Below are 13,313 nucleotides of genomic sequence, written 5' to 3' on the forward strand. Positions count from 1 at the left end.
TATAGAGAAGTGTTTTCCTGGGGCATTATTATTTGTCGTTATCGAACCTTGTATAATTATGTTGTTTGTTTAATTGTTTTCCCCCATTTCTGCAACTTCTGTATCTTATTTAGTCGGCTTTTACTGACATAGGGCTTAAACTCTTCCTTTAAAATATTGATTATACTTTTGGGTTGGTCGAAGGCACCCTTGTCAGTTGTTTCTGTCGGAGATTTTGTATCATCTAATTCTGTTACCAAAACAGAGTTGCCTAATGAGCTTGTAATTAGTTGTGAAGTAGTTCTATTTTTTTTCTTTTGATCCATCAAGCCTATTTCCTCTCTCCCACTGACGTAGTAGTGCGAGGGAGTTATCAGTTACTGAAATTTGGTCACACGGAATGATGTTTATCTCTGCTATGATTGTATTGTGAGATGTCAACATAGTGTTTTGCTCAAAAGAGTTAGCAGAGGATTTATCATACGTATTGCCATAATTGGCAATAAGGGTAATATTTTCTAAATCAATTCTACGTAATTGTTCTGCTGGCCGAAAACAGTCCAGGGTTGAAGGTCACTTAATTAGTGACTTTATCAATTGATTTGAAATGTTAGCTATTTGATCCGCCTTTGGTAGTTGTTGCTTAGGCATAATTATCAGGCCCCATCCTTTATCTATTTGTTGTGAATTTGTATCTATTGGAATGAATACTATGTCCTTGGCGCCTTGTCTTATGCTGTTGTGACCCAGGATTGACCTAGCCTCCCACAGAAATGGCAGGGTAGGGGTGATCTTTTTCTAGGTTCACCGTAATGGTTTTGTTATGTAGTAATGCATGTTTTTCCTGGATGCCTTTGTGAATGGGTTTTAATTTATCCCATGTGGCCAAAATAGGTCAAGAACAATGTAATTAAGTACATTGTAAATATAATAATGTTACATTTATGGTTGATCAACAACTGAACTATGCTGTATTAAGTGCCGAATTAAGTAACTTGTTGTCAAAAGTTGGCCTGGCATATGATGTCCACCATTCTAGTGGGCACCTTGCACCAGTCCAAACAACCCTTATTGATGGTAGGTTTAAGACTACCTTTATAGAAAGCTAGTGGTAGCTGTGGAGAGCAGCCTACAGGCTAAGTCTTGAAGGAATGTAAAGCAGCTTGTTTTACCAGTCTATAATCTCTTGAATGATCAAACGAAAGTACACCACACAAGGTATATATCAAATATATGGAAAATGCTACTTACCAGTATGCATCTGTTCTTGGCATAGAGGGCTGCAGAGTGGTACATTTATGAATAGATCGCCATCTGGTGTTGGGCTTGGATGATTGCACTTGTTTTTCTCTTGGAGAAGTCTTTTGTAGTCACGAGACTGATGACTCCTCCTTTGGGTGCTAGTGCGCATGGGCATCGGCTCCATCCTTAGATTGTTTTGCCATAGTAGGGTTAGATGGAGTAGTATGATAGAATACAGAAAGAGATGCCCATGTAAGTGTATCTAAATAAGATAGTGTTGGAACAGACACAGGTTTCCGGGGAGGCAGGGAGGGCATGTACCACTCTGCAGCCCTCTATGCCAAGAACAGATGCATACTGGTAAGTAGCATATTCCGTTCGAGGCATATGGGCTGCAGATGGTACATTTATGAATAGATTATACAGCAGTTACCTCCCTAGCGGTGGTCACTAGTGTCTGTTGCAACAGTTTGAAATAAAGCTTTTAGTACAGCCTAGCCCACTTTGCTTGTTGTGTTGCCTGCACATCAACACAGTAGTGTTTTGTGAAGGTATGCGGTGTAGACCAAGTTGCTGCTTTGCATATGTCATCTAGGGGAATGTTTCCTAAGAATGCCATAGATGCCCCTCGTTTACGTGTAGAATGAGCTCTAGGAGGAACAGTTAATGTTCTCTTTGCTTTCATGTAACATATTTGTATACATTTTATAATCCACCTGGCAATGCCTGCTTTAGAGATAGGATTGCCCATATGTGTTCTTTCTATGTAATACAATATTGCCCTTTTGACATCTAATGTATGTAGGGCCCTCTCTGCTACCGTCTGTGGTTTTGGAAAAAAAAGACTGGTAGTTCCACTGGCTGATTGATGTGGAATGCTGAAATTACTTTAGGCAAGAATTTCGGGTTTGTTCTAAGAACCACTTTATTTTGGTTATAAATGTAGAAATGGTTCTTGTATTGTCAATGCTTGTAATTCACTGACTCTCCTGAGGGAGGTAATGGCTAGAAGGAAGGCTACATTCCATATAAGGAATTTTATTTCACACCTATGCATATGTTCAAAGGGTGGTCCCATTAGTCTGGTGAGTACTATGTTGAGATTCCAGACTGGGGAAGGTGGCAGTCTTGGTGGAATGACTCTTTTGAGGCCTTCCATGAAGGCTTTAATTGCTGGCACTCTAAACAGGGATAGATGTTGCCTGTTTTGCAGGTACGCTGCTATAGCTGCAAGATGTACTCTAATGGAGGTGTAAGCAAGGTTACATTGCTGTAAGTGTAGTAAGTAGCAAATAATATTTTTTGTGGATGCGTCCAGAGGGTTGATGTTGTTACTGTTACAGTATACAGCAAACCTTTTCCACTTTGCTGCATAGCATGCTCTGGTGGTGGGACGTCTTGCTTGCTTAATGATTTCCATACAGTTTGGAGGTAAATCTAAGTATCCAAATTCTAGGACCTCAGGAGCCAGATCGCTAGGTTCATTTGTTTGGGATCTGGGTGCATTATTTCTCCATGGTTCTGTGTAAGGTGCATGGGTAGGAGTCTTAATTTTTGATGTGGCACCTGTGAGAGTTGCAGGAGCGTGGTGTACCACGGCTGTCGTGCCCACGTGGGTGCTACTAGTATCATGGTCATTGAATGTTGTTGCAGCTTTCAAACCACTAATGGAATTAGTGGGAGAGGGGGGAAAGCGTATGCAAATTTGTTGGACCAATTTATCCATAATGCATTGCCCTGCGACAGGTGGTGCGGGTACCTGGATGCGAAGCTTTAGCATTGTGCGTTCTAATGAGTGGCAAAGAGATCAATCTCTGGTTGTCCCCCTCTTTGGAAGAATGCTTAAGATATCTGCTATCTGATTTTGAACTCCTGGAAGGTGTTCGGCTAACAGATAGATGTTTTGAGGAATGGCTCATCTCCAAATTTCCTGCGCTAGTCTGGATAGTTGGAGAGAGTGTGCCCCCCCCTGTTTTGAATATAATACATTGCTGTCATGTTGTCTGTTCTGATCAGGACTGCTTTGCTGATAATCTGCATTTGAAAAGCTTTTAATGCTAGAAACACTGCTAGTAGTTCTAGATGGTTGATGTGCAGTCTTTTATGCTGTACACTCCATCTTCCCTGTACTGTATATTTGTCCATATGCCCTCCCCATCCGGTGAGCGATGCATCCACTGTTAGCACCACTTGTGGAATTGGTTCTAGGAACGACCGCCCCTTGGAAATGTTTGTTGTGTTCCACCACTTCAGAGAGCGATGTGTGCGGTCGTCTACCAACACCAGATCTGTAATCTGACCTTGAGCCTGATTCCACTGTGTTGCTAGACATTCCTGAAGCGGACGCATTTGTAGTTTGGCATATGGTATTAGCAGTATGCAGGATGACATCATTCCTAACAGCTGCATGAACACTCGAGCTGTTAGTGAGTGTTGTGGTTGAAATCTTTGAATCAATGTGAGCATTGTTTGAATCCTGACTGGATTGGGGTATACTTTGGCTTTTTCTGTGTCTATAGTAGCCCCTAGATATTGTTGAACCTTGTTTGGTTGCAGGTGGGATTTTGTGTAGTTCACCGTAAACCCTAGCTGGTGCAGCAACTGAATTATCTTCTGTGTGTTTTGAAGACATTCTTGTTGTGACTTGGCTTTTATTAGCCAGTCGTCCAAGTAAGGGAAGACATGTACTTGTTGTCTTCTTAGGTGTGCTGCCACCACTGCTAGGCATTTTGTGAACACCCTTGGTGCTGTTGTAAGCCCAAAAGGAAGGACTTTGAACTGGTAATGTTGTCCTGCTACCACAAACCTGAGTTATTTTCTGTGGGCTTTGTGAATTGGGATATGAAAGTAAGCGTCTTTTAGATCCAGTGTAGAAAGAAAGTCCCCTTTCTTCAGTAAAGGAAGTACTTGTTGGAGCGTGACCATGTGGAAATGTTCAGAATTTATGTATGCATTGAGAGGTCTGAGGTCTAGTATTGGCCTTAGGGACCAGTCTTTTTTGGGAATTAGAAAGTATAGAGAGTATACTCCTGTTCCCTGTTGATGTTGTGGAACCTTCTCTATGGCATGCTTTGTAGTAGTGATAGTACTTCCTGTTTTAACAATGTTAGATGATCTTGACTCATTGGACGCTGTTTGGGGGGATGTTTGGTGGGGTAACTGTCAGTTCTAGGCAATAACCATGTTGGATAATTTGTCTCACCCACCTGTCTGATGTGATGTTTTCCCAGACAGGTAGGAACTGTGATAGACGTCCCCCGACCGGTGTTACATGGTCTGGGGGGAGCTTTATGAAGTCACTGTTTTGGGGTTGGAGAGTTGCGGTTGTTGTTATTTCCGCGGCCTCTACCCTTGTTGTTGTTACCTCTGTAACTGCCTCTAGAATTACCTCTGGGTGATGTTGGTGTAAAAGAGGTTGATTGCTGGCGTGTGCCTGTATTCTTGGATCTGCCTCTATAGGTGGACCTACGAAAGGAACCCCTTTGAGTTGGCTGTTGCAATGCTCCCATTGATTTAGCCGTTTCTGTGTCTTTTTTCATCTTTTCTAAGGCCTCATCTGTCCCTGAGCCGAAAAGTGTTTTCCCATCAAAAGGCTGGTTTAACAAGGAGGTTTGTACCTCTTGTTTGAATCCTGAGACTCTGAGCCATGCATGTCTTCTTACCATGATACTGGTGTTTATGGATCTTGCTGCAGTGTCTGCTGCGTCTAAGGCTCACTTAATGGAAGTGTTAGTTATGATCTTCCCTTCTTGTATGAGCTGATCTGCCCTTTTTTGATGTTCTTTAGGGAGATGTGTAATGAGTTTTTCTAACTCATCATAATGAGCTCTATCATAACTTGCAAGTAGCGCCTGCGTATTAGCTATGCGCCAGCTGTTTGCCGCTTGGGATGCTACTCTTTTGCCAGAGGCATCTATTAACTTGGACTCCCTGTCAGGAGGAGGAGCTTCTCCCGTAGTTAATGAATTTGCTCTCTTACGAGCGTTTGTGACTACTAGCGAGTCCAGAGGTATTTGTCCCTTAATAAATATTGGGTCCTTTGGGGCTGCCTTATATTTTTTGTCGATTCTTGGATTTAATACCCTAGCCCTCACTGGGTCTTTAAATATGTCTGATGTGTGATTAAGGAGACCCTTAAGCATTGGTAGGGTCCCTGAGGTTCTTTGTGCAGCAGGTAGTGTTTCTAAAAGGAAATCCTCTATCTGAGGTTCTGCATGTAAGTCTACCTTGTGGTATTTTGCTGCCCTAGTAATTAACTGCGCAAAACCTGTATTATCATCAGGTGGTGAAGGTTTTGAGGGATACAGGTCAGGGTCATTATCATTATCTGATCCTTCATTATAATCTTCCCATGGGTCTGTATCTTCTGGGATAGTGTCGTTATCATCCCTAGGAAGTTCTCCCTCCCCTGTGTCAATTTCTACATCTGTTTGAGGTGTAGATAGGCGTGGTGTAACAGGAATAGCTGGCAGAGTGTGAGGAAGAGGAGAAAAGGGTGTGTCTCTAGGTTGTGGAGAAAGGGGAATAGTTGTATTTGTCCCCATTGTTCTCTTCTTAGGAGGAGGAGCTTTGTCGTCCAACTGTTCATTCTTCCTCTTTTTAGGTAGTTTTGTCACCACCTTGCCAGTTTGCGGATCAATAAACAAAGTCTTTTGTTTTGGATCTGTCTGATGCTCCTGTGTCGGTACCGAAGTTTTTGGTTCCGAAAGGTGCTTTTGCTTTTGACTTTCAGTGTTATATGTTTTCGGCACCAAGAGTTTGTTCGAGTCCGATCTTTTCGGGGTCGAGGAAATCTTCGACGTCGAAGCTTGTTTCGGTTTCGACATGGAATGTTTAGACTGCGAGCTTTCCTTGTTATGGAGCTTCGGTGTCGATGTCGATGCCGACCGTTTCTCGGATCCGACATGATGGGAGGCCGAGTGTTTCGGTTTCGTTGCCGAGCCTAAAGGCGGGGCGTCGGAAACTTTTTTCGGTTGTCTGACCGGGCTCGAAGGCGGGGTCGACACCAAACGGGGTCGGTTTTTTGGTAAAGGGACGTCGTCACTCACGGTTTGATGAACGTCGATTTCTTCGACGTCGGACTCGTCCGCTTCCGACTCGTCCTCATCTTCTTCTTCCTCTTCTGGATGTTGTGCCTCGAACTACTCCGGGATTGCATCGGACTGCATTCTCGACGCCTCGTGTCTTCGGGCTTGACGGTTTCTAATCGTCGACTTGGAGGAGAATGCCGCACAGGCTTCACAGTCCCTGGATTCGTGTTCAGGTGATAAACAGAGGTTGCACACCTCGTGTAAGTCCTTGTGTGGGAACTTAGCACCACACGTTGGACATTTCTTGAATGGAGTCCTTTCCATGGACTCCGGGCTGGACTACGTCGAGATAGGCCTCCCGGTCTGTTCGACGTAGAAGTTGTAAATTTTTGTTGTTGACGTCGTAGCGCGTCGAAATGGAAATGAACTCGCGCTCGATAACAATACCGTCAAATTGGAAAGGGAATACGCGCCGAAATATAACGTTTTTCTCGAAGTCGATCTGGAGCGCTTCGATCCTCATCCGAACCCGATGGCGGAAAAAAACAATCTAAGGATGGAGCCGATGCCCATGCACACTAGCACCCAAAGGAGGAGTCATCAGTCTTGTGACTACAAAAGACTTCTCCAAGAGAAAAACAAGTGCAATCATCCGAGCCCAACACCAGATGGGGATCTATTCATGAATGTACCATCTGCAGCCCATATGCCTCGAACATGTATTTATTCTAAACACAACCCCTCTAGTCTCTTTTTAAGGCTAGAGGCAAAAGTACAATTCAAGAAATTTAAATAGCACACAGTAAATAGCACAGTATACGTTTTGCCCTAGGGCCTCACAAACCATATACTAAAATAGTGGTATAAGAACCACCTGAGGGATAGAAGTGAGGCCTAGGGCCTGTACAACTGCTGGGGCAACCAGGAACCACCCAAGGTAGGGACGCATGAGACCCACGGGAATGCGTGCAAGCCGCAGTGCACTGAGCTCAGTGGCTCTGCGGCTTGTTATTTGTTCTTTGTTTCACCTGCTAGTTCACGAACATCACAATGCGGCTTTATTTCAACCTTAAAAAGAGCATATATTGTTTGTTAGTGGTGTTTAGCCTAGTTTAGGGACCATTCTTAATGCGTAAAATCCAACCATTTGTTTCGTTTTCCTTTCTTTGCTTTATGAACATCTTGATATTTTTGATCAGATCTGAGGGAAACGGGAGGGCAGGCCTGAGGAAAATGTTCATATTTGTTTTTTTTTAATTTCAGGATTATTCCTCCAATCGCAACTCTTCTTTCAGAGTTTTAATTTTCTTCTAATCTTCTCAAATAGACCTTAGTGATATAGTTGTATGTTTTTCTAAAAAAGAGATTGTTGGATTAATATTCTTGAAACCTGGAAAAGGCATCGAATGAGGCCCAACCAACATGCTTTCCAAATCGGACACATTTTTGGTCAGCCATTTATGTGTTGTTTTACAGAGAAAGTTCTCTTTAGGAATTTAAATTCAACCACTTTTTTGCCCTCCATCCCCTTTTTTTACTTTGAACTACTTTTAGCGGTCTGCACCAAATTTAGCAGCATCAAAGTAAATCCCTTGTAGTATTCTGGCAAAGTTTGATACAGTCTGGCAAAAAATGGAAAAGTTATTAGCAAAGCAAAATCTGCTTTTCATTTTGATGCTGCCTCTGTTAAATATAGTGTTGCAGTGTTTACCGCATTCGAATATTTCTCCAACTGGTTGGTAGGAGAAAACGAACATTATTGTTTAAAACTAAAAGAAACACTGCATGTCCTTACCAAACTCTTGTTTCATAACCTGGAGACAAATATGATATAAAGAATTAATAAATTACCTGAAAGGTAATCCATAGATGGAGCACTGTACTCACATATAAAAAAAGAGTAGTCTGCAGAAGAATAATTGCACAACAAAAAAACGGGGAGATAAGTGCAAGAGAAACAAAACTAACCTGTGAGTATTTGCAGGCGGATCTGTGTTAATGTTGTAAGAGTTGTCTGGTACAAGACACAGATACTGCAGACCTTTTGTACCTCAGGTGAATCTACACGTTTCCCTCCTATTGGTTTGAGAATATTTCGTACCGATGCAGACTTTTGGAATGCACGCTTGAAAAGATCTAATAAAAAAGGTAAACACATTTTTACTAGAAACTGCCTCTTAAACTGTAGAAAATGTATTGTGGTAGCCTAATTCTACCATTATTGGCATTATTATCAAACTGTGTTTGGCAAAATCTGTTTAAGCTCGCCAAACATCTACTAACTATAACAGGAATCACCAGCTAACTATACACAGAACCCACATATACAATTTTACAAATATTTTTTTCAAGGATCAGAATGCATCGAAATGAAAGTCCTTCATCTAAATAAAAACTGCTTATCAACTTTTATTCACACTATAGCCAAGGAATCGGTGGCAATCTGTGCCACTTTCATTTAAAAAAGGATCCAAAATAACCTGAATAATACCCCAAAATAACATAATTCCAATATAAAAAAATAAATATCTTTAATATCATATGAAACAAGTCCCTAAGCCTTTCTCTTACTATTCAAGAATGTGTTTAATATTACTCATATAGTTTGGTAAAATATTTGCAGCTTGTATTTACCCTGAAACATACACATCACATTAGACCTTATCTCAGAATTGGCTTCTGCTATGGATGTGAATGGTTATCCTACTGAAAACTGGTTAGGAGAAAATACACAACGATACTTAGCTTGAGTATTACCGATTAGTACTCAGTTATCAGTAAGGATAACAATGATTGGAAGTGCAGCCATAGTTTTAATCTTATTATCCGACACAAACTCAACTTTGACGTTCATCATTCTTATAAAGGTGTAGGTGCCTCGTCAAATCTATTGACAAACAACCACCACAGGAGAGGCCTCTGGATTTCTAGACACCCTGGACATTATTATGAGTTTCAGATTACCTATGCGGGGAGATAGCAGGCAGTATCTTTCAATTAAATAATCTGCATTAAAAGTTAAAGTCCTCGGAATGGGGAATAACCTGATTTCTCCAGAATGATTGAGTCCTTTTGCACTGGCAACTCATAACAGAGCCTACTGCGATCGGGTTAAGTATCAGGGCAAACAAACATGACTATAACGAAATTTGGGTGTACAAATGAGGGCCACATCATTGCTATTGAGCCACCTCACACATTTAAACTTGTGTTTTCTGAAACAAACTTACTCTTCATAGGCAAGCTGTTCTGAGGAGAAGTATTGTGCGTCGAGGTGCTCGGCATGTCTTGATTTTCTGGAAGTTTTTTACTCAAGACATCACTAAACAAAATACGTATCATGTGTACCCCCCAGAGGTGCTGCAGCTGTTTGGTCAGCAAAGGCATGGATTCATTTAAACTGGAAAAGATAGTAAAAAAAAAAGTGAATCAGCACAAGTGCACTTCAGAACCAGCTATTATTTTTTTTAAAACATTTGTATTAGTTGTCGCTGCATAAACATAAGAAAGTACATTGGGGCATAGCATTGTCTCACATTTCAATATTCCACATTTTAAAGCCATTAGCAGATAGTGTACATTCACAAACATACATTATTGTTCCGGTTTCATAACGCCTGAATCCCAACTTTTGTTTTGCCTTCCTGAGGTATCAATCCCCTTCTGAGTCTGAGTCACTGTCTTTCGAATCCGAGGAAGGATCACAAATTTCTCCTCTGTAGGTGTTCCAAGCACCCCACACTTTTTCCCACTTGTTTGGGCACCGTCTGTTACGGTACACTGCCCTTTCAGCTATCATGGCTGCATCCATATCTTTACTCCATTGCGCCAGGGTTGGCACCTCCGCGGCTCCCCACTTCTGTGCTATATTTCTCTTTGCCACCATCATGCCCAATGTAACCCAGCTTTTTCCCAAACGTGTAAGGTCATTAGGCTCCCAGATGTTTAAGAGGCACCGCCTGGGCTCAGGTAGCAGCGACACCTCCTCCACCTGCGAAACCGTTCTCATCACCTGTGTCCAATAATCCATTATTCTGGGACAATCCCATATAGTATGAAAAAAGGTTCCCTCGTCCCCACAGCCTCTCAGGCAATAGGGATGTGCAATTTTTCCTATCGTATGTAGGTTGAGTCTGGTGTAGTAGGAGCGGTGTAATATACGTAATTGCACCAGTCGGAGTCGCGAAGGGATACCCACCTCCCTTGGGGACGCTAATGCTTCCAGCCATTCTGTATCGTCGATGTCTGCGAGGTCATGCACCCACTTGTCCCTCAGTGTTCCCGTCGGATCAGGGAGGTTATTTACAAGCTTACGGTAAGTTAAAGAGGTAGCCCTTTTCGGCATATAATCTGTCAATAATCTGTCTTCCATTGGGGATGCCTCCGGGACCTCAGAGCCAGCCGCCAATGCCCGCACCAGAGCGTGCCGTATCTGCGTATATCGAGAAAATTCAGAAGGGGCCAGTTCATACTGCCGTTGTAAGCTTTCAAAGGTAACTACGTCTCCCTTCTGCCACATATCTCCGACCGTTGATATCCCAATGTCATCCCAACGGTCAAAGCCCTTACTTTGTCTAAGGTTTCCTAACCGTTTCGAGTCCCATAACGGGGTAAGCCTGGTTATCACTCTCTGCCATCCTGATCTCGTCTGAGCTGCGTGCCACAACTCCAGGGTGTGGCGCAGCGGGCCAAACTTCATCTGTGCTAATTTTTTATCATATAGGGGGGCCAACACGTCTCTCACACCCAACTGCGCCCTATCCGCTTTAAGTGCCGGGTCCGACTGCGGGAGGTGCATCCACTGATTCACCACTTTTAGTTGTGCGGCCCAATAATAAAGTTTGACGCCTGGAAGTGCTATCCCACCGTCATACCAACTACGCACCAGCTTAGTTTGCGCAATACGTGCCGGCTTATTGCCCCACAGTAGACTGGAGACTTGAGCAGCAATAGCCTTAAAGTAGGAGGGTGCCACCAGATATGGCGTATTTTTCAAGAACCAGCTATTTTGAGAAGTACAAATATTAAGGTCTCTGATTAGGCATTTTTGGCTCCGACATAAAAAGCCAAAACACTTACAAGTATACAAATAGACCATTGGCAAAGAGGGTGCAAAACAGAAAATACTTATACTACACCAAAAGCAAGGAGAGCATTTCTCATAAACCAAATTATTGCAAACAATATCACAAATTATAGATCAACATTTTATTATAATTCATCTTCGTCTTCTATCTAAAAACACCCCTTAAATCTATGGAGATTGATATATGTTTTAAGGCGTTTATTTAGATGGAAGATGAAGATGAATTATAATAAACTGTTGATAGATAATTTGTGATACTTTTTGCAATTTAGTTTAGGAGTAATACTCCCCATGCTTTCGGTGTTGTGTAATGTGTGAGAGGTTACATGGCTTAATGCAGGTGTCTCCAACCAGTTGATCACAAGCTACCAGCAGCTCCAAGACACCTTCAGAGTAGCTCACAGCTGTGGGTTCGTTTTTAAATAAGCACAAGGTAATATAAGTTAAGGGAAGGCTGTGTTTATTTTACATTATCATTTTACATTATTATCATCAGGCTGCAGATAGCAGGCCCTGATAATGATCAGTCTTCAGTCAGATTTATGGTCCAGGCTGAAGCTGGGGCACAGAGGTGTACAACTGAAGCACTGAGGTATTTAACTCTCAAATAAAAGTCCATTTGAATATTGGAACTGTTAACAAAATGATGTTCGGAATAATTTATTTTTTAATTTTTTATTTCTTTATTGAGTTTTTGCACCAAGGTACAACAGTGCACATACATTTGTTGATTCTGCTATATATTCATGGCTCCATCGCACATTTACAAGTTCAATATCAACCATTCCCCAGTGCTTCTTGTAAAGGGTTGATAAGATCAGATGTATCGCGATCTCTCAGTTCGGAATCAGAAGTGCAGCATTTTATGATTAGCCCACGACCCACCCAGTAATGTTGTCTGGGGCTTGTCAGAGTGGTGGACAGTACTCATCTCAGAAAAGAGACTTAGCTAGGCTGTATAACCGCCCTGTCAATATAGAAGCCTGCTGTTTGTCCCGGAAATTGGAGGGTAGAATGTGATCATGGCTGTTCTGTGGTGACACTGTCAGGGTCTTCCCGTAGGTATGTTACTAGTGGGTCCCATATGTCACGAGGTCTTGAAGTCATGAGTGACAGGGGTTAAATGAAGGAATGGGAGGGGCGCTAACATGTAATTTAGTAAAGGTTTATTAAAATTCCTGGCAAATCCTCGCCACGTAGGTGTTGTGCACGCTACAGTGGAGAAAGAAGTACCCTCTTCAGGGACCTTCGCCCCCAGAAAAGCAGCAGTGGGCATGGGAGCCATGTAGCCTCGTTCGATTGCTAGATGGGGCATAAAGGTGGGCAGTCGGAACCAATATGTCGTGAAACGGGTTTGAGCTCACAGGTAGTATAACTCCATATCTGGAGCTTCAAAACCTCCCCTCAAGAAGGGTTGGGTAAGCATTGCCAGCTCACCCTGGACTGCTTGCCACCCCCTGCTAGCCGGGTCAGGTGTATGAAAAAAATGACAGCCGGTGAGGTTTAGTATGTTAATAAATAAGTACAATAATTTCGGCAAGACAATCATCTTGAGCAAAGAGATCCGTCCTGCCAGTGAAAGTGGCAGAGATCCAGCGTGAAACATGCTGAGTGAGGCAATAGCAGTTCCATAGTTTGCTCGCAGCTTTTTCTCTCTGTCCCTAGAGACCGCGACTACCAGATATTTTATTTCCTAATCACACCACACCAGCGGGTAATCTGGTATGAACTTCAGGGGTTTTGGAGTGACGGGAAAGATCTGGGATTTACTCCAGTTTATCTTCACTCCAAACTTTTCCCAAAGCGGATAAACTTCCTAAGGATTGGATTTCGACTAGTTTGTGAGTCTCGAATATAGAGGGTAATGTCATCAATTTAAAGGGAAACTAGTAAATGTAGAGTGGGGCAACACAGCGCATAGTCCCTATGATGTTGTCAGAGTTTCGCTGCCAGAGGTTTGATTGCCAATGCAAATA

At 42.5% G+C, this 13,313-nt stretch overlaps 1 protein-coding gene across 3 annotated transcripts in view; it reads right to left on the reverse strand.

The window, feature by feature from the left end:
• The window catches only part of UBE3B (ubiquitin protein ligase E3B), a 554,003-nt gene that overhangs the window by 313,022 nt on the left and 227,668 nt on the right, over nt 1–13,313 (reverse strand). For all 3 annotated transcript variants that reach the window (XM_078667365.1, XM_078667367.1, XM_078667366.1), the window contains 2 exons: nt 9,482–9,651; nt 8,220–8,387 (listed from right to left, as the gene is read on the reverse strand). In XM_078667365.1, the coding sequence (XP_078523491.1) occupies nt 8,220–8,387; nt 9,482–9,651 (338 nt within the window). The remainder of the gene's footprint in view (nt 1–8,219; nt 8,388–9,481; nt 9,652–13,313) is intronic.

This window comes from Lissotriton helveticus, chromosome 11 (genome assembly GCF_964261635.1).
Source record: "Lissotriton helveticus chromosome 11, aLisHel1.1, whole genome shotgun sequence".
NCBI classification, from domain to species: domain Eukaryota; kingdom Metazoa; phylum Chordata; class Amphibia; order Caudata; family Salamandridae; genus Lissotriton; species Lissotriton helveticus.